Raw genomic sequence first — 24767 nt, 5'->3', positions numbered from 1 at the left:
AAACTTTTGTTTGAAACGACAGGCGACGAAGTCATATAATAGCGATTTCCATATGTACAAATGGCGGTAGTGCCGCGTGCACAAGCTGTCAAAGGGCAGTGCATTGGCGGGGCTGTGATCTACACTCAAGTGATTCATGTGAAAAGTTTTCCGACGTAATCATGGCCGCACGACTTGAATTAACAGGCTCTGAACGCTGAATGGTGTTGGAGCTAGACGCCTACGACATTCTGTTTCGAACGTCGTTAAGGAATTCGATATTCAGATCCACAATGTCAAGAGAGTGCAGAGAATACCAAAAATTTTCAGGCATTAGCTCTCACTACGGACAACGCAGCCTTCACTTAACGACTGAGAGCAGCAGCGTTTGCGTAGAATTGTCATTTCTAACAGGCAATCACCACTGCGTGAAATAACCACAGAAATCAATGTGGAATGTACGACGAATGTATCCGTTAGGAAAGTGCGGCGAAATTTGACTTAATGGGGTATGGCAGCAGGCAACCGACGCGAGTGCCTTTGCTAACAGCGCGACATCGCCTGCAGCGCCGCTCCTGGACTCGTGACCGTATCGACTGGGCCCTAGATTGGAAAATCGTCGTCTGGTCAGATGAGACCCGATTTCATTTGGTAAGAGAGTGTGGTGCAGATCCCACCAAGTGTGACACACACTTTGTCTGGATCCTCTACGGAGACCTGTCCGGCTTGGGAGGCCCTGCTGGTAGCTAGACTACCGCCGGTATAGCCCTCCACTTCAATCCGGTATAGCCCTCCACTTCAATGGATCACACAAACCCCTCGCCCACACGGACAGTGTTTCGTTAAGGCGGTGTCTCCTGAGGGGGGAAAGGCGAAATGGACAGGTTCAAAGATATGGTGGCAATTAGTGAATTGTGGTGGCGGGAAGAACAGGACTACTGGTCTAGTAAATACAGCTTTATCAACAGAGATTCAGATAGAGGCAACACAAAAATATACCTAATAATGAATAAGTAAATTAGGTTTCGGGAGAGTTGCTATGAACAACATAGTGAATGCACAATCATAGCCAAGGTAATCACATAGCAACGCTCAACGGAGTAGTACAAGTTTATATGTGTGACGAGCTTCAAGGAGTTTCAAATAATTGAGAGGAAAATTTTTGTTATGATAGAGGACTGGAATTTCATTGCAGGAAAAGGGAGAGAAGGAATAATAATATGAGAACATGGACTGGGAGAACGGCACGAAAGGGCAAACCGGCTGGTGGAGTTTTGGACGTAGCATAATTTAATCTTTGCAGACATTTGGTTTAAGAATCTAGCGTAAGTGTTCGTCTGAGTATAGCGTTGTACAGAAATGAAACGTGGACAGTAAACGTTTCAGGGAAAAAGATAATAGGCATCAAGGAATAGTTAATTTGGTAATAAAAGGAAGTGTTGGAAGAAAAAGGTTTGACTACAGTAAGCAGAATCAAGTGGATGTAGGTTGTTGTAGTTATGCAGAGATTGAGAAGCTAGTACAATATAAGCTGGCGTAGAGTATTCTTGCTGAAGAGAGCGGTGGCAACAACTACTACTACTACTACTACTATTACTGCTGCTGCTGCTGCTGCCAGTACTGAAACTACAACTACACAAAAATATTTGATCCATGTATATGTATGAATGTCATTATTCTTTTGTTCAAGCCCTTTGACGGATCAATACATAGCTACTACATTGGTGAAGAATTTCACGGTTCAGAGAGGCACAGACCACGGGTCCCTCATACCAAAATACTGAAAACAGACAAAAAATCCGTGAACAACCTGACAACCCGCACAATTGCGTTGGTGGAGTTCGGGTTCACCCTGCAGATGTAGGTGTAGATTTACAGCAAGCAGTCACGGATGTCTGTGTAGACAATTTTCGCCATCACTTTCCATGCTTGCACTGTGAGGTCCTGTAATACTTTGAACTGAAACATAACTGCAACCAGTAATGTAGGAAGTTAAAAACCCGTTAAAGCTGGTACTGCAGTTCGCTTTATCTAGTAGACTGGATTTCCGTAACAAGTAGGGAAATCGCGACGCGCACTGCTGCGCCACTAATATCGAGCTATTGTGTCGAGCTATTGTACCAGTGTGACGAGGAACATGGTGTGTTAGCCGAACCTGGGAGAGGGAGGGCTGGCACGGCTGGTTGTCGGGCCAGGCCAGGTGAAAGAAGCGCATTCAGACGCTGCGCGCTCTATCTCATTAAATATTTGCTCTTTCGCAGCTTACGCTGGCGTTTCGTCATGGCGGGCTTTTGCGCTATCGCCCCGGCTGTTTGCCGTACGCTAGTGGCGAATAAACAGTATCTGCGGTGCTCTCCTTCTGCCCCCCCCCCCTTCCCCTTTCCCAATTACGTAAAAATCGTTACTCTTCTGTGCGCTCCATTGCTTCCAATATGTCTTCTTTCAAGGCACAGCTACTTTCTCTAAATGCAGTGTACATAGCTCGTCGGTATTAACTGCGCCAAGAAATACGCAGATATTTTGAAACATCAGCAGGTAGACAACGTTTCGGCTTCACAAACGCTTAACGCTCACCATAACTGTAGGCACTCCACACAGGCGCAATATTCTCTACCGTTAAACAACTGCGGTACGCGTAAGGCAAGTTACTTTGCATACGTCTGTTGTTTTATAACAGGTACTTTAGCGTTGCATCCTACTGCGCTCCGATTCGGACAGAAAGTGTGTTGCAGTAGAACAGTATTAGCGTCAGTTATGTTGAACCGTGAATCGCTGTCGTGACGTAAATTTCCCTTCAAACGAATAGGGCATCTTGGCTTGCAACACTGTTACTTTGAAAGATTCATTTATTATTATTATTGATTCAGTAATCAACATGCCCAAAGATTCGCGAGTGGAGATCTCAGATGATGGATTACAGAGGTACGCAAAGTGAGCAGGACTGCGAAACCTCGCTACTTGTCTTCTATTAGCGTTAAATACTCACACATTTTTATTTTGTTTTTTGCTGTTGAGATATACGCCAGCAACTTTTTTATTACTTATCAACTCCTCTCGACTGGAAAATTTTTCTTGTGTTACCTCCAGTCCATGTTAATGTAATCTGTTGAAAAGCTAGGAAAGTTAATGAATTCTGGATTTTTAAAGTGAGACAGTCGAATTAAATCCACTCGAATTTGTATGTCTCATAATGTTTCAGCATCACGCAAGGCGAATATATGGACAGTTCTTTCGCTGTTATTCTTAACATACAGCGCGAATCTGAATGCTGAGAAAAAAAATTCGAAAAGATGTTCAGTTATATATTCAGAGTATTTTGGTATAAGTGGCCCGTAGTGTTCATTGCAAACGTAGAGAGTAATAGCGTTTTGTTTTACTTCTTGCCAAATTTATCTCTGTAGGTGTATTGTACTGAAAATATCTGCACAACACTGGACTTGTTGACAGTTTGCACTGTGTGTCTTGTTTGGCACCAAACTTGTTCCACTCACTCATGGTACTTGTCATTGACAACAGTAGAGGCCGCTTTACTCTTTGCACTCAACGCTGAATTGAGTACTCCTCAGTTCTGTCCGCCAGTGTTGCACATTACCAATGGCACGCAGCAGTAAAGTAATGGCAGAGAGGCAGAACGATGCTGTGGTGAACGGTTCCTGCAACAATAGCAACCGCGTCAGTTATTTTGCTTCTGTTTGAGAGTTGTGGAGTTCTGAGTGACTTTTCTGTTGCACGGGTTTTCCATTGTTTTGAAGGAATTTCAAAGAAACAGAGGTAGCTGGGATAACAAATCGAAAAAATAATAATTGTATTATTACTCTGTGTTCCAATGGGAGGCCAAGTCTCCCTTCTAGCCAAATACTCAGAACAATATCCCTGCACAATCTCCAAAATTTTGTCGGCGAAGCTCTGGTTTCAATTTGAAGTTCTCTCAGATGTCATCAAAACAAATCGAACTGACAATCTGGAGGATCAGTGTTCAAATCAGTGTCTGGCTGAAAAGATTTTTATTTTCTGTTACAGTCCCAAAAGTACTTTCAAATTATCCATTCTGACCATCACAAGCAGTCATCCTCAAATCAGAATTGCTTGTCATGTGAAATGTCTAACACCGGTTGCTGTATTGTTGTATTCTAGATCATATCAGTGAGGTAACAAAATCTGTTAATATTCATATATATCGCATCTCATGTATCTGCACACACAGTTTTGCAGCAAGAGAGAAAATGGGGGCAGTGGGATAGGGGGGACTCTTTAAGGCAGTGGACTCATATTCTGAATTAAAATGGTTCACATCACCATCCTATATCCAAATATAGGTTTTCCATGCTTTTGCTAAATCAGTTAATGCAAATGCAAGGATGATTCCTTTTTCCAAGGTCATGGCCAGCCAATTCCTTTCCCCACCCTTGACCTATCGGTGCTTGTGTTCTGCCTCTAATGATATCATCATTGATGGGACATTAAACACAAAAGTCCAGGTTTCCTTTATACATTGGCTGTTGGAATTACAGTTTGCTGCGGAACACCCTGAGACTCCAGGAAGAATGTAATAAATAATGTTAAAGACGTATGCTGACAGGTGTAAGTATTACCAAACTATCAGTTTAATAAGTAATGCTTCCCAACTACTGGCACAAATTATTTAGCAATGGATGGAAAAACTGGCAGAAATGTGAAAACATGATATTAGTACTTAACATATGACTAAACTTACAACGTGGAGTAAAGAAAAGGAAACTTGTGTTTATAATAGTTGTAGATTTAGGGAAATTCTTAGATGATCTTGGCTGGAATACATTCTTTGAAATTCTGAAGATAGGAGCGATACAATACATGGAGCGAAAGGCTATTTACAACTTATACAGAAAACAGTGTTATAAGGGTCAAAGGGCACATAAGGATAGCAGTGGTTGAAAAGGGAGTGCGATGAGGTTTGAAGCCTTTTCCCCACATTATACAATATGTACATTGAGCAAGCAGTAAAGCAAATCAAGAAGAAATCTGGAACAGGAACTTCAGGGAGAAGAAATAAAAACTTCTAGGTTCGCTGATGACCTTGTAATTCTGTCTCATAGCAAAGGACTTCGAAGAGCAGTGGAACGGAGTGGATGTCTTGAAAAGTGGTTAAAGATGAACGCCAACAAAAGCTAAACAAATGTAATGGAATAAAACTTCCCGGTAGATTAAGACTGTGTGCCAGACAGAGACTTGAACTCGAGACCTCTGTCTTCTTTAATCCCTTTACTGCTGTGTGCGAGACTTGGTGACCACGCTTCAGCTGCAACATCATCACGCTTCTCATCATGTGCTGGGTACTGAAGACTTGTACATGCTCGCCATTTCTTAGAGTTTTTACTGTTCCAGGCTTTGGATGGATACTGCCCCAGTTCAGAGTATTTCTTTAAAATATTTACTACATTACTGACTCCAATCTGTAACAAAAATACAGTCATACAGAAGTGTGTCAAGATTCAGAATTGACAGAAACATCAAGCTGAGCGATTCTACCTGTAGTGAAATTTTACAGAAAGTGACAGCACTGAACTGACTGTTGAATGAAATGCGATCTGTTTGAATTAGAACAAACGATAAAATGTGTTGAGAATCTGACAGTAACTTTGCAATCAAATGGATCTCCCATTCTACCACAGCTAAAACTAAGCAAGATCATTTCTCAAAACTTCTGCAGTGATCGGCCTCACCATGGCACATCAGTGCTGAACTACTGCAGCAGACAACTACACTCAAAGCGTGGCGCACTTCAACTCCTGTAACAGTCAACTGTAGTCAAAAAGCTAAACTAAGAATCACACCAGCACTCAATAGACCTATCAGAAAATCCAAATAAATGGAAGTAATTTAAACAGAGAAAATTCCAGCTAAGATTATATTGGCTCGCATCTTTGTGCTCTATATTACTGCCATAAAAATGTAATGAAAGAAGATAAGGTTGAGTACTTGGGATCACTGGTTATGGGTGGCCATTCAGTTCAGTGTATACTGTAGACTGCAGTTTGTCTGTATAGATGTATGTTAATATGATGCGACTAGACAGTGTGTCCCATGAATTTTGATGAATTTCATTAGGAGGTACACAAAAGCACTACATGTAGAAAAGATTTTTAGCCATTATGCTTCCATTTTCAAAAATATCGATGACAAATATTGTCATGCAAAATCTGTTTCAAGCTAGGTGGAGTCGATAGCATAATTAAAAAAAGAAAGAAATCTTAGTTGGACATGTCAGATCTCAAGCCATACCGTTTCTGTGAAATTGAAAAATTAGTCGTTTTCTTAGCCACTATGTGTTTGCTTGGTAATTAGTTACAGCAGCAGTCAAATAATCAGACTACATGAATACAAATTTTGGCAACATGAGTAACGATTATAGCCAAGATAGACACAAAGCCCACACCCACCACAGTAATACAAGTTTATATTTCACATAGCCACGCAGATGATGAAGAGCTTGAAGAAATGCATGATGAGGTAAAAGAAATTATTCAGATAGTTAAGGGAGATAAAAGTTTAAAAGTGGTGGGGGACTGGAATTCAATACTACGAAAGGATGAGAAGTATAAATGATAGGTGAATATGGACTGGGAGAAAGGAATGAAAAAGGAAGTCACCTGGTAGAGTTTTGCACAGAGTATAATTTAATTATCGCTGACACTTGGTTTAAGAATCATAAAAGAAGGTTGTATATATGGAAGAGACATGGAGACATTGGAAGGTTTCAGATTGATTACAAAATGGTAAGGCAGAGATTTAGAAACCAGGTTTTAAATTGTAAAACATTTCCAGGCGCAGATGTTGACTCCAACAACAGTTTATTGGGCATTAACTGTAGGTTAAAACTGAAGAAATTGAGAAGTGTTGAAATATAAGGAGATGGGACCTGGGTAAACTGAAAGAACTAGAGCTTCCTGAGTGTTTCAGAGGAAGCATTAGACAACAGTTGACTAGAACAGCAGAAAGAAATACAGTAGAAAATGAACAGGTTGCTTTAAGAGTTGAAATAGTAAAGCAGTGGAGGATCAAGTAGGTAAAAAGACAAGAGATATTGAATTTAATTGGTGAAAGGAGAAAATATAAAAATGCAGTAAGCGAAGCAGGCAAAAGGAAATACAAACGTTTAAAAGATGAGACTGACAGGAAACACAAAATGGCTTAGCAGGAAAGGCTAGATGATAAATGTAAGGATTTAGAAGCATATTTCACTAGTGGGAAGATGGATACTACCTACAGAAAAATTAAAGAGGCCTTTGGGGAAGAGAGGAGCAGTTGTATGTATATCAAGAGTTCAGATGGGAAACCTGGCCTAAGAAAAAGAAGGAAAAGCTGAAATGTTAAAGGAGTATATAGAGGGTCTGTACAAGGGATATAAACTTGAAGGCAAGATTATAGAAAGGCAAGTGGATGTAGATGAAGATGATAATGAGATACTGTGAGAAGAATTTGGCAGAGCTCAGAAAGGCCTAAGTTGAAACGAGGCCCCGGGAATAGATGGTATTCCATCAGAACTGCTGATAGCCCTGGGAGACCAGCCATGACAGAACTCTTCCATCTGGTATCAAGATGTATGAGACAGGCAAAATACTCCAAGACTTCAAGAAGAATGTGATAATTGCAATTCCAAAGAAAGTAGCTGCTGACAGGTGTGAAAATTACTGAACTATCAGTTGTCACCTTTGGAAAATATTAACACAAAGTCTTTACAGAAGAATGGAAAAACTGGTAGAAGCAGACCTTGGGGAGGATTGGTGTAGATAAAATGCCCTATTTCTGGGGAAGTGAATAAAGGTGAAGCCTCATATTATTCTTAGTGCCTCCTAGTAATGATGAAGGCTATCTCTTCAAGGGATGAGGTACACTAGAATATTACTCCATGAAATACCATTATGGGAAATATACAATATATGTAGGTTGCAGTAGGCACTGGGAGATGAAGAAGCTTGCACAGGATAGAGTAGCATGGAGAGCTGCATCAAACCAGTCTCAGGACTGAAGACCACAGCAGCAGCAGCAGCACCACAATATATATTAAGATACTGATTTGTCTGTTTCCTTTACTGGTAATAAGGTTAAGTGCAGAACTTAATCAACTTACTGTGTGAGAGATTGAACAGTATATTTCTATGAGTTATATTTATTATCAATAAGTATGCCCAAAAATATAGAACTATCTATCCTAATTGTTGACCCGTGTCCCTTTGCTACCTTAATCCTTGCTGCTATTCTATTTATTATAATACAAAGGTGTACTCTGTGAGGGATAGCTGCTTCCCCATTAAAGAAAAAAATCTTCTACTGGGAGAAAAAATCTTCACAAACCCAACTTTCATCCTGTTGCACCAGGCACGTACATCAATTCAGTATCAGCTCGGGGGGGGGGGGGGGGGGGGGGGGCAGAACACTTAGTGCATACTGACTTGAAGCAAATGTACCCAGAGTCATTTGTTTTGAGATATCAAAACTGTTTTGTCATTCTTTTTTAAAATGTTATTGAGAGTTTCTTATGTTTTTGTTTATCTAAAGCATGTTTATAACAATGAAAACAATCAATTATTGAGAAAATTATTTAATTGGATAGATAAAAAAATATACTCACCAAGCGGCAGCAGAACACATACACATAAAAGGCGTTGTGATTGGCAAGCTTTTGGAGCCAGTGGCTCCTTCTTCAGGCAGGAGGGTTGAAGGGGAAGGAAGAATGGTGAAGGAAAAGGACTGGAGATATGTAGGAAAAGGGGTAGATTGTGGGAAAGTCACCCTAAACTGTGGGTCAGGGGAGACTTATAATATGGGATGAAAGGGAAAGACCTTCACCCTTGCCAATCACAACAGTCTTTTATATGTGCGTGTTCTGGTGGCACTTGGTGAGTAGATTTTTTAGAGCACATTTATGCTACACTAACACAGTGAACATTCTTTTTCTCTGACTGTCTGACATGCTTTGTGTGTTTCAGATTGCCAATAATGATCAGAATGAAGCACCCTGGTGGACAGTGGAACACAGGTGTGATCCCAATTTTAGCAGTGGTTCCAAAACAGCAGCATCAGGTATGACCTGCTTGTAAGGAGTAGTGATTGCATATATTTATTATGCTTTGAATGGTGATAAACAATGAAAAAATGTGTAGAGTGGTACACCAAATCAGTAACCATCACAAATGATGATTTATAATGGAATTTTTTGAGCACAAAAAATTGCAGTATTTCTATAATCATAATGGCCAGTAAAAGTAATCAGTGCATCAGCAAAGAGAAGAGGAGAAAAATTATCATGGTTGTACTGCAGACAGTAAAGTGACTCTTTATTATTTATATTTTAATCTGCATTTAACTGTTGGTGAGAATATTTATCCTTCCCTTCCCTTCACTTCAACTGATCATTTACATTTACTCCAAATGACTTACACAAGAGACAAATATTTCTAGTTATGTTTTCCACTGTCATTGTAAAACATTGATTTTTAAATACACTTTGCAAGAAGGAACATCACATGTGCAGCATTATTACTTATTCCTGAAGTGCATCATAGTGAGCGAGGTCACACAGCAGCTAAGACACAGGAATGAGTGTGATTCAACTTCTTTTGTGAGTTGCAAGATATGTCTTTAAATTGTAAGACATCTTTAGGGAAGAGAGTTCCATGTTTTTAATAAAGAAATTTAAGTTTTTCTGGGAAATATGTAATTTTAGTGTTGCAACACCAGTTGTTTTAATTGCACTTGTACAATTGTTTTTGAACTGTCCAAAAAGAATTTCTGCCACTTTCCTTGAATGAAGTTATTGCTTACTAAAAAGCTATAACCTGTTAAGAACAAGCTTACTAGATTTTACTTGTTGATTATATTGACAGTGCTAATAGACATATCATCATTGTGTGGTAAATTAAAACTGTACAAAACTGAGACTTGAACCTATAAGTGACTTTTATAAAGCTTCAAACTGTTCTTCAAACACCATAGAGGTATTGCACCAGGTTCAACATGGAACTGCTCCTGTTCTTTTTATGTATAAATGTCTTGCCTTTAAACATCAGGTTCACCACTGGAACATTCTTTGCAGATGATACAAGTATGTTACTTAGTAATGTAAATGAGTATGAGCTCCAAGAGACCATAAACAGTGGAGCAAGGAAGCTGGATGATTACTTCTCCATAAATAACCTGATAATTAATGCAAACACCTTTTAGAACTTCCACTTCAGAAGAGAGAGCCACCTTGCTTGCCCATTGTTTCCAGACTGTACCTGAATGTTTTGCTCATACGAGTTCAAATAAAAACAAAATCACCCAATTCAGAAATGTTTTTGTTTAATAAAGTGTGAAATAATACAAAATTGTCTGTGTAAATGTTTTACATCTTAACTAATTTATAACGTACTGTCTGTTTCATTTTCTGGTTTGGCAATCCTTTAACCTTCATCGAGTTCCTTGTCATGCATTCCAGACTCTGCAGAGTAGGTTGGGCCTTTGGAGCCAGACTGTAAGACATGCTCTGATCATCAGATCATGCAACTGATAATCCACCCCCATGAAAGGCAGGTTTCTACATACTGCTCTCAGTTCAGCAAACTTTCAGCTTGTTACAAAATCTTCGTTAAAGCATAAGTCCATTAAAGAGTGTAATGAAATAATCTCTGATAGACGTACCTTTATCGAAAATGAGATTATACGTTGGTGTGCTAAACTTAAGGATGAAAGTAACTTTTGCACCATGTGTCAATGCTAAGTAACGTAGTTCAATGAAACTTGGACTGTATGTAGAAAGAACTGCTACAGTATAATACAGAATGCAACTGAAAGAAATATGCCCTGTGATGAACAGAAGTAACACTTTTATTCAAAGATTACATTGCACTCACCATGATTTATAATAGCACCTGGATATTACAAAAGAAGGTGGGACATGGTTTTTAACAGTGTGTGTATAACCACGAACAGCAGTGTACGCTGTGTAACACGATCGTTCGCTGGCCACGAAGCTGGTGAGAAGTTCTTGTCATGGGGTGTTCCATTCCTCCATGAGCACAGTTGACAACTACTGGATGGTTGTCAGTGCATGTTCTGCTATATGTCCCCCCCCCCCCCCCCCCCCCAATGCATCCCACACATGCTAAATGGTATTTAAGTTGGAGAGAAAGGGCAGACCATTCCAGTTGACAAATATCCTCTCATTCGAAGAGCTTCTCCACCAATGCTATTCATTGCAGTCATGCATAGTCATCCATAAAAATGAAGTCACTGCCAATTACATCCCTAAAAAGACATAAATGGAGAAGGAGTATAGTGTCACAGTAATGGTGACTGATGATTGTACCATGTTGAAAGATTTGGAGGTCAGTACACTCATGTGACATTATGTCTCCCACACTGTAACACCTGGGCCATCAAAATTATCATATTTGACAATGTTCCTGGGTGTTCTGTGTGTTCCCACCTCTCACCACAGGAGGGAACAACCATAATTACTATGCACAAAGAATCTGCTCTCATCTGAGAAGAACATATGACCCCATTCCTCACTGCTCCAGTCCCTATCTTTTGGCACCATTGTAAATCTTTGAATGTGGTACCCTCACTGGGCAATTTTGTCATGTCGCTGTGTCTTTTCAGGTGCACATCCAACCCTGACTTCATTTTCTGAATGAAAATGCACTGCATTGAATAGTGCAGGTGGAGGAGTTCTTGGAATGAGAGGATATATGGCAAATGGTGTGCCTCCCCCCCCCCCCCTCTCCCCCCATTCGACTTAAATCCCATTGAGCACATTTGGAAATATGGAATGTGTTGGGTAGATATATTGCAGCACATCCACATACACCAATTAATGTCTTAGCAGTTGTCAACCACATCAGTGAAGGAATTGAATGCTCTACCACAAGAATTCCTTGCCAATCTTGTGGCCAGCATGGGAGCACATTGCACAGCAGGTGTTACCGCCAATGGTAACCACACACACTTTAAAAAACTGTGTCCCAACTTCTGTAATGTCCACATTACCATCATAAATTGCGGTGATTTCAGTGTAAGTATTGTCTTTGAATAATAGTATCATTTCTGTTCATCTTGTTGTATATATTTCATACTGTTTCCATTTGCACTATACTGTCTTTATACATGTTATCCAACTTTAATTGCACTTTGTTATGTGGCACTGACACATCAAGCAAAAGGTACTTTCATTCTTAACTTTTGGACACCACTGTACAGTCTCATTTTGTAAAGTCATGTCTATCAGAGATAACTTTGTTGACTCTTTTATGGATTTACTGTGTGATGAAGAATTTGTAACAAGCTGAGAATGTGCTGAACTGAGACTCATACCTAGAAATTGCCTTTCATAGGCATTGTTTTATCAATTGCATGATCTGATGAAATAGGCATGTCTCATAGCATGACTCCAAAGGCCAAACTTAACATGTGAAGCCCCACTGTAACTTGCTTTGTGGTCCCACTGAAAGATTTCTGCTCTACTTGACCATCACCTCCAACCATTATATCATGAATATATCATTAATTAACCTGAAACAACCAAGAGGTTTTCGATTCTGGAAAATTAGGATAGTTTCATCTAGATGGCCCATAAAAAGATTGGCACAGGGTGGTGACTAGCTTCTCACATCAAAGATACCAACTACTTCCTTCACCAACTCTCTGCATCTCCACCCCATTACCGCTTGGATCCCTACTTGTCACTATTGGTCCCACCTCCCTATACACCAGCATCCCTCATGCCCATGGCCTTGCCACAATCAGACACTATATTTCCAGACTCCAGATCTATTACATCATTTCTCACATGCCTTGCCAACTATATCCTGACACACAGCTACTTCTTCTCTGAGAGGAAGGTATATAAGCAAATCTGCATCGTATCTACGGGCACCCAGATGGCAGCAGCGTATGCTCTAGAGGAAACATACCTAACCTGTAAAGACCCCAAGCCTCCTATCTGGTTCAGCTTAATTGATGATATATTCATAATCTGGACTCAGGGTCAAGAAACCTTATTCTCATTCTTTATAATGTCAACACCTTCTCTCCCATCTGCTTCACCTGGTGCTCCTCAGCCCAATATGCCACCATCCTGGAAATTGACCTCCACCATTCTGATTGCTCTATCCCACTAACCACCAACAGAACCTGCATTTTGACAGCTGTCAATCTTTCCAGACTAAAAAGTCTCTCCCATACAGCAGGCCACTCATGGATGGCAAACCAGCAGCAGAGAGAACTCTCTTGTGCAGTATGGTGACGTCTCACGAGGGCCTTCACAGACAGGCACTACCCCCAAGACCTAGTCTGCAACATATTTCCTATGCCCTATCCTTACTCACCCTTAATCCTTACACCACTCTCAAGAATCAGACACAATGGAATGACCTCCTCTTCACCCAGTATTATCCAGATCATAACAACTGAACCATATCCTTCACCAGGGTTTGATTATCTGTCATCATACCTAATGTGGTGTTCTGCCACCCACCCAATCTTCACAACATCCTAGTCCATCCTTGCGCCACTTCCACCCACAACTCCTTGCCACAGGGGTCATATCTCTGTGGGAGATCCAGGTGCAAGACCTGTCCAATCTACCCACCCAGCACTTACTACACTAGTCCTGTCACAGGCTTATCTTACACCATCAGAGGCAGGACTACCTGTGAAAGCAGCTATTTCATATACCAAATCTACTGCAATCACTGTGCAGCATTTTATGTCTGTCAATCTGTCAACCAACCACCTATCCATCAGAAAGAATGGCTACTGTCAAACTGTGGCCAAGATCAAAAGTGACTACTCGGTGGTACAATTTGCAGCTGAGCACAGTATGCTCAGTTTCAGCGGCTGCTACATAACATAGCCTGGACCAACTGGATCCTCCCCTCCAGCACCAGCTTTTTCTGAGTTACACGAATTAGAGTTCTTCTTGCAACACATCCTTCACTCCCATAATACTCCTGGCTTCAATCTCCATTAACCCTCTCTACCCACACCCTGCACCCAACAATTTCTCCTTTCTCTGTACTATCACCCCCTTCCAAATTAAATCCACATCAGCTTCATTGTGTACAACTTACTATTGGCTCCAAAACCCACTCAACACATGCCTAGTCAATGCATCTGCCACCCCTCCCTGCTGCATTCCTAGGCAGCAAACCAGCTGGTTCCCTCTGAACCAGTGGCTGCCTATCCCAACCCCTCTTCCCCCCCCCCTCTCGCTCTCCCCCTCCCTCGCTCTCCCCCTCCCTCGCTCTCCCCCTCTCTTCCTCCCCGTACAGCCCCCAGTCTATCTGCTGAACTGTCTTGATCTCCTTTACTCCTAAAGTATTTACTGGAGAAAGTTTAACAAGTGGTGCTGTATGCCTTGGTTCAAATAATAGTCTTCACAAATTTTTGTTTTTGACAGGCAACAGATCAGACCTGAATGTCTTGGCTTTGGAGAAGAAACTGAGAGAAAAAGGCGATGAGCTTGATAATGTGAGAGACCAGTTTTACCACTTGCAGAAAGAAAATGAGAAGGTATGGCAAGAGTAATTTATTTATAATTCATTGCATAGAACTTTGCATTTTTTAGGACTTTAACAATTGATAGTTCAGGCACTTTTGAATTCTTTGTAACCTACAGTTAAAGAACATGAGGATAATTTTAGATTTACTTTATTTCAATATTTGTCTTTTGCTTAATATAATCTTATGCTAATGGCAACAATTAGTTACTAAAACATTAGGAAAGGCAACCCCCTCACTTTGCAACTGACTGGTGTTTTGTGTGGCTGTGATAAGAATTGTCACAAGAGGAGATAGAAAGAAAATTACGTTTAGAATTCTTAATATAACCTTTAGCATCAGTTAAGAGTGACGGTGTTTCAAGGAAATTGGTGTATATGAAAGGTAATGTTACAATAAAGAGCCTGTTCTTTTGGATTGTATTCTATTTGTGAAAGCAAGAAACACTGACCTGAACACAGAGCTCAACCCATATGGCACTAGCTTAGCTTAGTTTAGCATCTCCTCATTATTTTTCACATACTTAATGATTTTACTCAAGACAACATCACACTTAAGATTACTCTATTTAACTGTAAGTAAAACTGTATAAATTGTTGCCAGTGTCAAGTCACCTTCAGAATAATTTCATTTCTCCTTGTTATATAAGATTACATTATTCTCAAGAAACAGAGTGATATTTGATTCCAATAATCTTCTTCCTTGATCAGGTAATGTTGATATTAATGTCTGATGTAAAAGCATTCAATTGCAATTTGTCAAAGGCTTATCTAAATTGCATATGCAAGAAAACTTAAGAACCAAATTGGCATGTCATCTTTTGTTGTGTAATCAGTAATGTATCTCTAGAATTTCAGCACCTTAATATATATTAATTCAGAATAATGCCTGTTATGCACATTTGACGTTTTATATAAGAACTAGAGTCCACTGCCATTAATTTGTTGGAAAATACTCCCATAATGTATTTGTTTCTTTGTTATTTTCTTACTGTAAGCCATAAGTGTTAATACTAAAATACAGTGAGTCATTCTGAATGAATAATAAAGGCAAATGTTGATCGTGTTAGGACAGCAACCAGCCACAAATTTACTTTGAGTTCCTTTATTCAAAGGAAACCGTTACCGGTTTCGAATCGTTGCGATTCATCATCAGATGGTTTACACGCTTTCTTTATACATTTGGTGTGTTTTTTACAGATTAATTGTCGTGAAACGTCGGTTTCGAGTGATTGTTTCTATAACGTTCATCCAGTCGATGTAAATGCATTCCCACTGCATCCTCGTTGTTGCACACGTAATAGTTCTCACTGTACACTTTAGATTTGTTACTGAGTTCATTCCAACCACGCACCACATGTTTTGGTACATACAAAGGATGTATGTACCAAAACATGTGGTGCGTGGTTGGAATGAACTCAGTGACAAATCTAAAGTGTACAGTGAGAACTATTACGTGTGCAACAACGAGGATGCAGTGGGAATGCATTTACATCGATTGGATGAACGTTATAGAAACAATCACTCGAAACCGACGTTTCACGACAATTAATCTGTAAAAAACACACCAAATGTATAAAGAAAGCGTGTAAACCGTCTGATGATGAATCGCAACGATTCGAAACCGGTAACGGTTTCCTTTGAATAAAGGAACTCAAAGTAAATTTGTGGCTGGTTGCTGTCCTAACACGATCAACATTTGTCTTCAAAAAACAGCCACGGTCTCCAACATGTCATCATATGATAGAATAATAAAGGTACCTATAAATCATATAATTCTTATTTTTAAGTTAAGGTTGCTTTCCACTGAAGTCAGAGGATCAAAATGTGCAAACTGTCAGTCACATGAAAGAAAATTAATGGGAGAAGACACAGGACAGCCTATGGAGCAAAAAGAAGAGAAATGGATTGAATTAGAAGAAAAGCTGATTGGTAAGCTTGGCTTTGGCAACTTGTTACTCTGTTTAGCAGTTATCTTCTGTATGTGAAATTACCCACTAAATTACTGCTTCTGATTTCAGTGTCAACTAGGAGAACCCAAGAACTTGAAACTGAACTACAATGTATGTGGGAGCTGTGTCAGAGATACTTAATGGACACACAGGTAAATTTTCTTCCATATATTCCATGTTTTGTAAAATAATGTGTTCAAGAACAGAGCTAAATGTATTGTTTTTTTTCCCATGTTTCTTGTATTCATGTCAGCAGTGTGTGACTGCTCCTTTCCTCATGATTTCACTGTCGTGATATTATTAGGCTGCAGGGAAAAAATTCTGTTACAAACCTGTATAAAGCCTTTACGTTATATCACATTGATAACAACAAAACCCTAGTAACTGTACTTAAATTTTCACAAGATGTGATCACTTTCTTGTAACAGTGCTTCTGTAAACAGGTGCAGGAGCTTGAAAATGTTGTTAAACAGTTGAAGATGGAAAGAAATGATCATCATGCAAATACACTAGTTGAAACTTATGGCTACCAACAGGATGTGGTGAGAGGTAAACTGGACGGCTAACTTCTGTATGTCCTCCATAATATAATTTGTACTGACATAGGTCTGAGTTTATGTATTTTAAATATATGATCTCTCTCTTTTAGGCACATGGAAGAAAATTGAGCAAGAAAACAAAGATTTAAAATTGAGAATTGAAGAGTTGGAATCCTTAATATCATCCAACAATAAAGGTTAGCTCAAATGATTTCTGAAATAATGTGTGTGTGTTGTGTATTTATGAATGTTTCTGTTGCTGGAAACATTGCCATCATTGATGTGAACATTTTGATTCAATAGAACAACAATGAAGTCCCAAATTATGCAAACAATATCTGATCTTATAATCCTTGAGTAACTTAGCAGTCATTCAGCTTTTTTTATTGTACTGAAGGATATGCTATTAATAATATTACAGTTTCCAATAGACTTAATGTTGCATTCAGAGCTGTAAGAGGAGACAACCAAGGAAATTCCATATAAACCAAAACTATTCCAATAGCCTTAGAGGAAGCCTTCAAATCCTGTAACACAGAGAACAAAATAGAAATTCACATTACGAAATTACACGTGAACTGCCTTCGAGCTACTGAAGATATCATGCTGTTCACCTCTATTGCAGATAGCCTTCAGGAGTGAACAGAAGTATCTAATACAGCAGATTTTAATGTAGATTTGAAAGTCAACAGTAATAATACTAAAATAATGTACAATAAACAAGGAAACTAAAGTTATATAAGTAAACGATGAAGTCGTAGAACAAATTGACGAGTTTATTTTTTAGGTTCTGGAGTGCTTACGAAAACTAAATAGGGTTTTTCAAAACTAAACTCCAGTGTGCCTGAAAAGGAAAGTTCTGTATCAATGCAAATTTCCAGTTTTGACTTAAAACAGTGAGACAGAGTTTTTATGCAAAATTCATTCAAATACTGATAGGGAAAACAAACGAAGGGATTTTGGGAACATAAGGGAGTAGAAAACAGAATTATGTATATTGAAAATGAAATTGAGGTTAATAGGTGCTGGATGGACAAAGGTGTTCTTTGCTAAGACCTACATGACAAAAGTAACACAAGATGGGTAGATGGCCTAAAAAACTTGCAGCGCCACATGGATATGTGTAGTTGATAATCATGCATGGAATCTTTTGAGATGGTCTTCAACCAGCAGTAGATAGCAAGTGGTGGCTGCTGCCATTGCAGCTGCTGCTGCTACTGATGATGATAATAATAATCATCATTTTCACATTGTCATAAAAACATCAAAATAACATTTAAGTAATGCCATCATCATTTTAAAAGAGAGGTTGTGGAAAACAAGTTGAACATATATTTTGGAATAGTCATTCAATTACTTTTATGAACTCCACAGTGTTTGCCAATTATAAATTGTTTTGTGTTGTTACAAAGCAGCCATATACATTTGCAATGATTTTACAAATTTGCTTTTTGCTGCTAGTATAAAATTACTGTTATTTTTTACAAAGCTATTTTCGTATATGTGAATGAAACTAGTAATTAACATTTGTAGATTGCCACATATGCTTATCTTGTTCCCATCCTTGAGATTCATCAATCTTTGCTTTTGGTGCTGTTGTTACAAAGTAAATCTTGTAATTGAAGTCAGCCCAAACACTTCAATTTATTGCTTGAACAGTCCACAGGTGTACTTCCGGTCCATCGTGTCCTACGGGCACAAGATTTCGGCGATCAGACATGTCGCCATCATCAGGTGCGCTGATGAACTGAGCTCCTGATGGTGGGCGGCTGTCCTAAATTCCCTTCCCCCGCAAGGAATTCTCTCCACGGTCTGCGCCGCGGCCGCGCGCCGGCGGTCGCTGAGAGGCTGGCGTTGGCATCTGTGGTGGCGTCGGTGTAAATGCCTCGTCCGCCCTGGTCGCTCGTTCGTTTTCTTTGCTGAGCCTCTTTTTAATTAGACTCAGTGCTAGTTCCCATGCCTTGCTGAGGTTGTAGCCACAATCTCTGTTGATGAGTCCGTCCCTGGTACAAATTTCGATAGCCTCTCTAACGACGCTGTCCCAGTATTTAGATGTCCGTGCCAAGACCCTGGTATGTTGGTAGTCCATTTCGTGATTTTCGGACAAACAGTGCTCTGCGACTGCCCACTTGTTGGGGTACATAAGTGAAGTGTGCCTCTGATGTTCTCGGCAACGATCTTGGATGGTGTGCACTCTCTGTCCAATGTAAGTCTTCCCACACTCACAGGGAATCTGGTATATGCCAGCCTTCCACAAACCGAGATCGTCTTTGACGCTTCCCAATAATGCTAGTGTTTTATTGGGCGGGCAAAAGACAGTTCCTACTCAGTGTTTCCTCAATATTCATCCTATTTTCCCCGATAGTGCGCCAGTATATGGTATATAGGCTGTGGCTATCTCTTCCTCCATGACTTCGTCCATTTCCACACGCTGTACTGTAGAGGTGGGGTGGAGAGCACGTTTGATCTGCCATTCCAAGTACCCGTTTTTCCGAAATACCTTTTTGAGGTGTTCCAGCTCACGGGGCAGGCTCTCTGCATCCTAGATGGTGCACGCCCTGTGCACCAGTGTTTTTAGTACCCCATTCCTCTGCGAAGGGTGGTGACAGCTATTTGCATGCAAATACAGGTCAGTGTGCATTTTCTTCCTGTCTACCCCATGGCCCAGGAATGGTAAACTTCCTTCTGATTCGGTCTCCATAGTGAATTTGATGTTCGGATGTACGGAGTTCAGTTGTGTAAGGAAGTCTAGGAGCTTGTCCCTTCCATGGAGCCATATCACGAACGTGTCATCAACATAATGTAGAAAACAAGTAGGAAACCTACTTGAGAAGACTTACATTGGACAGACAGTGCGCACCATCGAAGATCGTTGCCAAGAACATCAGAGGCACACTCAACTTATGTACCCCAACAAGTCGGCAGTCACAGAGCACTGTTTGTCTGAAAATCACGAAATGCACTACCAACATACCAGGGTCTTGGCACAGACATCTAAATACTGGGACAGCATCGTTAGAGAGGTTATTGTAATTTGTACCAGGGACGGACCATCAACAGAGATTGCGGCTATAACCTCAGCAAGGCATGGGAACCAGCACTGAGTCTAATTAAAAAGAGACTGAGCAAATAAAATAAATGAGCGACCAGGGCAGATGAGGCAGTTACACCGAAGCCACTACAGACGCCAACGCCAGCCTCTCAGCGACCGCTGACGCGTGTCCGTGTGCGCGGACCGCGGAGAGAACACCTCGCGGGGGAAGGGGATTTAGGACGGCCACCCACCCTCAGGAGCTCAGTTCGTCAGTGCACCTGACGATGGCGACATGTCTGATCGCTGAAATATTATGCCCATTGGACACTACGGACCATCAGTACACCCATGGACTGTGCGAGCAAGAAATACACCAGGAGAAGCTGAGGAATCACTTCAGTTTATTGTTCAGAACCATAGTGTTTCTGTTACATAAAAGTCAACCCATTCACCTGAATAAAAATGAAATACTTCAACAATGTTAAAAACTGATTTACTTTTGTATGAGAAAAAACTAATAAACAACATACAGAAATTTCGCGGTTGTGTCTATTTCATTTTCTTTTATATAGTTGTTCTTCTGTCTTTCACAGGTCTGCAGCAAGAATTACAAAATGGATTCACAGGAAGTGAAAGTGTTAATAAGAGTGTGAGGAATTTTTGCAGGATGGGTCCAAGTGTAAGTGTAAGTTCTTTCTTTTATTTTTTGAAATTCAAGCTAACTGTCTGTTTCCATTTTTGTTATTACTTTCAGAGTCATGAAAATGCTGTATTTTCTTAACACTCAGCTGTATGTTCCAAGGCAGTTCTATTGAAGATTAATTTGAACTCTCTCTCTCTTTGCCACATAAAACTATTGTTTACAGGAAGTGAATGGAACTATGGGAAAAACATTAGAAACTTCAGTTCATCAATTAGATGATGCTTCTTGCATGGTACAGCAGAAAGAAGAAAATGCTATTGCTGCTACTACTACTACTGCTGCTGAGGAGGTAGTATATGGCTTTGACACTAGATGTAGTTTATATTATGTCATTATCCTTCTCATGTTTCTCACTGTTGAATAGATTGCTGAACATTTTGACACCAATGCAGCAGGAGCTACACCAATGGATAAGAAACAGCATGAAGCATATGCAGAAGCAGAGGCTTTATTAAAAGAAGAGAAGGAAAAACTCCAGGAATCAAATGTAAGTAAAGGATTTATTTGATGTAATGTTGTAACTGCTCATAATTTTTTATGGTTACCATCATGATCTAGCTAATTCTATATTGCTTCTACTGCCTCTATTCTAGGTAACATTGACTTTCATAAAACTTTTTTCAGATACAAATAGTTTCATTTGGTTATAGACTCTTTCTTCTCCAGAGCTAAAACCCAACATAGAAAAACCACAATAATTTATTTAGGAATTGTTTGCTACTCACCACATATAATAGGCACTGAGTTAATTACACAGTCTTCATCAGATGAAGGAATAAGTCCGACAGCTGAATAATATTGAGCAGTATTTTTCATTGTGCCTCACTGCCTTTCAATGCCTCCTCTATATGGAGTGTAGAAGTCTGCCATTTCATATTGTTGCTAACACAAATCAGTTTTGATAGATCAACTTTTCTGGAGCAAAATCAACAACATCGTTAGTTAGTTAGTTAGTTAGATTTACATTTCATGGATAATTTGCATGATTATTTACAACTTATATATAGTCACGTATGTAAATTAGTAATTTTTCTGTACCGCCTTTTACATACACCATGAAATTAATATTTTCTGTGGAATAGTAGAAGCTCTCAACAACAAAATTTTTTGCTTTGTTTTTAAAATTTGATTTGCTGTATGTCAGATACAGAAATTTTGGTGATAGCATTGTGCACTCCTGTTAATGTTAGAGTCAATCGTAATGTGGAGTAATGAATTTCACTTTTCTTTTGGTATTATGTCGATCATTGTTCCTTTTGAACTGTAATAAGTTGTTTACAAAAAACTTCGAGAGGGGATATATATGTTGTGTAGCAGTAGTCAAAATGCCAGACTCATTAAACAGACGTCTACAAGATGAACATGGGTGAACACCACATTTTGATCAGTGAGAACTTTCTTACCCCAGAACATTATGCCATTCAATATTTTTGAATGAAAATTCATAAAATATATTAACTTGCCAATTTGTTTATCTCCAAGGTAGTAGATGTATGGAACTTAGTTGCTTTTGTATTTCAGAAACAGGTTTTCTTATCAGTTAAAATTCTCAGCAATATAGACACCTAAATTTTTTTCAAGTTTCTTCCATAGTCATGCTATGTAATACATTCCTCAGTAGTGTAGCACCTGTACATGTGCTGGAGTGAGATGACGTGTTTTTGAATTTGAGAGTTGAGACTGTCTTCAGCAAACTGCTAAGTCATAAGTTTAAGAATATCATTTACTACTTCTTCTGTTGCTGTATACGGGTTTCGAATGGTTACAATACTAATGTCATGTACAAAAAGAACCAATTCTGCTTGTTGTGTATAGATGTAAGGTCTTTACATATTTGAGAAACAATAGTCTTGTGTAGTCCCACAAAAGATTCCTCCCCAATCAGAAGAATTGTTGTTCTTATTGGATTACTGAGCACTCAACATTTGCCCACTTTCAGTTCTATTACTTGGTCAGTCCTATTACAGTCATTTATTGCCCTCCAAATAGAGATAAAATATGTAAATGGGATGATACTTAGTGAAATAATAAGTGTTTGTGTGATCAGGGAATTAGATTACTTGGTCTTGGTTATGTTCTTAATCATTTATTAACACTCTGAGTTGCTTTAAAGAATTAATATAAAGACAATGTAAACAATCTGTTGTGTCTTGGCCTCCTAGGTGCAGTCTTTGCCACCATTGTACATGTTAGAATAGTTTACATTTTAAAATAGCTGATTGTGAGATCCATACTTGTATTCTGCTTATATGTTCCGTATTGCAACTTTGTATTACTTGACATAATTCAAGTTGTCTTCATATTGTTCAAAATTCCCCATGAAATCACTGTTAGAACTCCATCAAACTTCAGTGCATAGCAAAGTTTGGAAACTCTACATCAATGCGGGATGTAAAATAGATACTAATCATGTTGTTGTTGTGGTCTTCAGTCCTGAGACTGGTTTGATGCAGCTCTCCATGCTACTCTATCCTGTGCAAGCTTCTTCATCTCCCAGTACCTACTGCAACCTACATCCTTCTGAATCTGCTTAGTGTATTCATCTCTTGGTCTCCCCCTACGATTTTTACCCTCCACGCTGCCCTCCAGTACTAAATTGGTAATCCCTTGATGCCTCAGAATATGTCCTACCAACCGATCCCTTCTTCTAGTCAAGTTGTGCCACAAACTCCTCTTCTCCCCAATCCTATTCAGTACCTCCTCATTAGTTATGTGATCCACCCATCTAATCTTCAGCATTCTTCTGTAGCACCACATTTCGAAAGCTTCTATTCTCTTCTTGTCCAAACTATTTACCGTCCATGTTTCACTTCCATACATAGCTACACTCCATACAAATACTTTCAGAAATGACTTCCTGACACTTAAATCTATATTCGATGTTAACAAATTTCTCTTCTTCAGAAATGCTTTCCTTGCCATTGCCAGTCTACATTTTATATCCTCTCTACTTTGACCATCATCAGTTATTTTGCTCCCCAAATAGCAAAACTCCTTTACTAATTTAAGTGTCTCATTTCCTAATCTAATTCCCTCAGCATCACCCGACTTAATTCGACTACATTCCATTATCCTCGTTTTGCTTTGTTGATGTTCATCTTATATCCTCCCTTCAAGACACCATCCATTCCGTTCAACTGCTCTTCCAAGTCCTTTGCTGTCTTCGACAGAATTACAATGTCATCGGCGAACCTCAAAGTTTTTATTTCTTCGCCATGGATTTTAATACCTACTCCGAATTTATCTTTTGTTTCCTTTACTGCTTGCTCAATATACAGATTGAATAACATCGGGGAGAGGCTACAACCCTGTCTTACTCCCTTCCCAACCACTGATTCCCTTTCATGTCCCTCGACTCTTATATCTGCCATCTGGTTTCTGTACAAATTGTAAATAGCCTTTCGCTCCCTGTATTTTACCCCTGCCACCTTCAGAATTTGAAAGAGAGTATTCCAGTCAACATTGTCAAAAGCTTTCTCTAAGTCTACAAATGCTAGAAATGTAGGTTTGCCTTTCCTTAATCTTTCTTCTAAGATAAGTTGTAAGGTCAGTATAGCCTCACGTGTTCCAGTATTTCTACGGAATCCAAACTGATCTTCCCCGAGGTCGGCTTCTACTAGTTTTTCCATTCGTGTTAGTATTTTGCAGCTGTGGCTTATTAAACTGATTGTTCGGTAATTCTCACATCTGTCAACACCTGCTTTCTTTGGGATTGGAATTATTATATTCTTCTTGAAGTCTGAGGGTATTTCGCCTGTTTCATACATCTTGCTCACCAGATGGTAGAGTTTTGTCAGGACTGGCTCTCCCAAGGCCGTCAGTAGTTCCAATGGAATGTTGTCTACTCCGGGGGCCTTGTTTCGACTCAGGTCTTTCAGTGCTCTGTCAAACTCTTCACGCAGTATCGCATCTCCCATTTCATCTTCATCTACATCCTCTTCCATTTCCATAATATTGTCCTCAAGTACATCGCCCTTGTATAGACCCTCTATATACTCCTTCCACCTCTCTGCTTTCCCTTCTTTGCTTAGAACTGGG

The 24767-nt window shown here is 39.5% G+C and overlaps 1 protein-coding gene across 2 annotated transcripts in view; it reads left to right on the top strand.

Moving 5' to 3' along the window:
• LOC124773942 (thyroid receptor-interacting protein 11-like) overlaps nucleotides 1-24767 on the top strand; it is a 465298-nt gene that overhangs the window by 333998 nt on the left and 106533 nt on the right. The window contains exons 4-12 of one of the 2 annotated variants that reach the window (XM_047249444.1): nucleotides 8949-9042; nucleotides 14402-14514; nucleotides 16292-16433; nucleotides 16523-16605; nucleotides 16897-17002; nucleotides 17103-17189; nucleotides 20620-20705; nucleotides 20893-21018; nucleotides 21094-21216. In XM_047249444.1, the coding sequence (XP_047105400.1) occupies nucleotides 8949-9042; nucleotides 14402-14514; nucleotides 16292-16433; nucleotides 16523-16605; nucleotides 16897-17002; nucleotides 17103-17189; nucleotides 20620-20705; nucleotides 20893-21018; nucleotides 21094-21216 (960 nt within the window). Of the gene's footprint in view, nucleotides 1-8948; nucleotides 9043-14401; nucleotides 14515-16291; nucleotides 16434-16522; nucleotides 16606-16896; nucleotides 17003-17102; nucleotides 17190-20619; nucleotides 20712-20892; nucleotides 21019-21093; nucleotides 21217-24767 lie in introns of both variants that reach the window. The other variant, XM_047249443.1, reaches the window with a different exon arrangement.

This window comes from Schistocerca piceifrons, chromosome 2 (assembly GCF_021461385.2).
Source record: "Schistocerca piceifrons isolate TAMUIC-IGC-003096 chromosome 2, iqSchPice1.1, whole genome shotgun sequence".
NCBI lineage: Eukaryota > Metazoa > Arthropoda > Insecta > Orthoptera > Acrididae > Schistocerca > Schistocerca piceifrons.
This window is presented reverse-complemented; position numbering and strand designations above follow the sequence as displayed.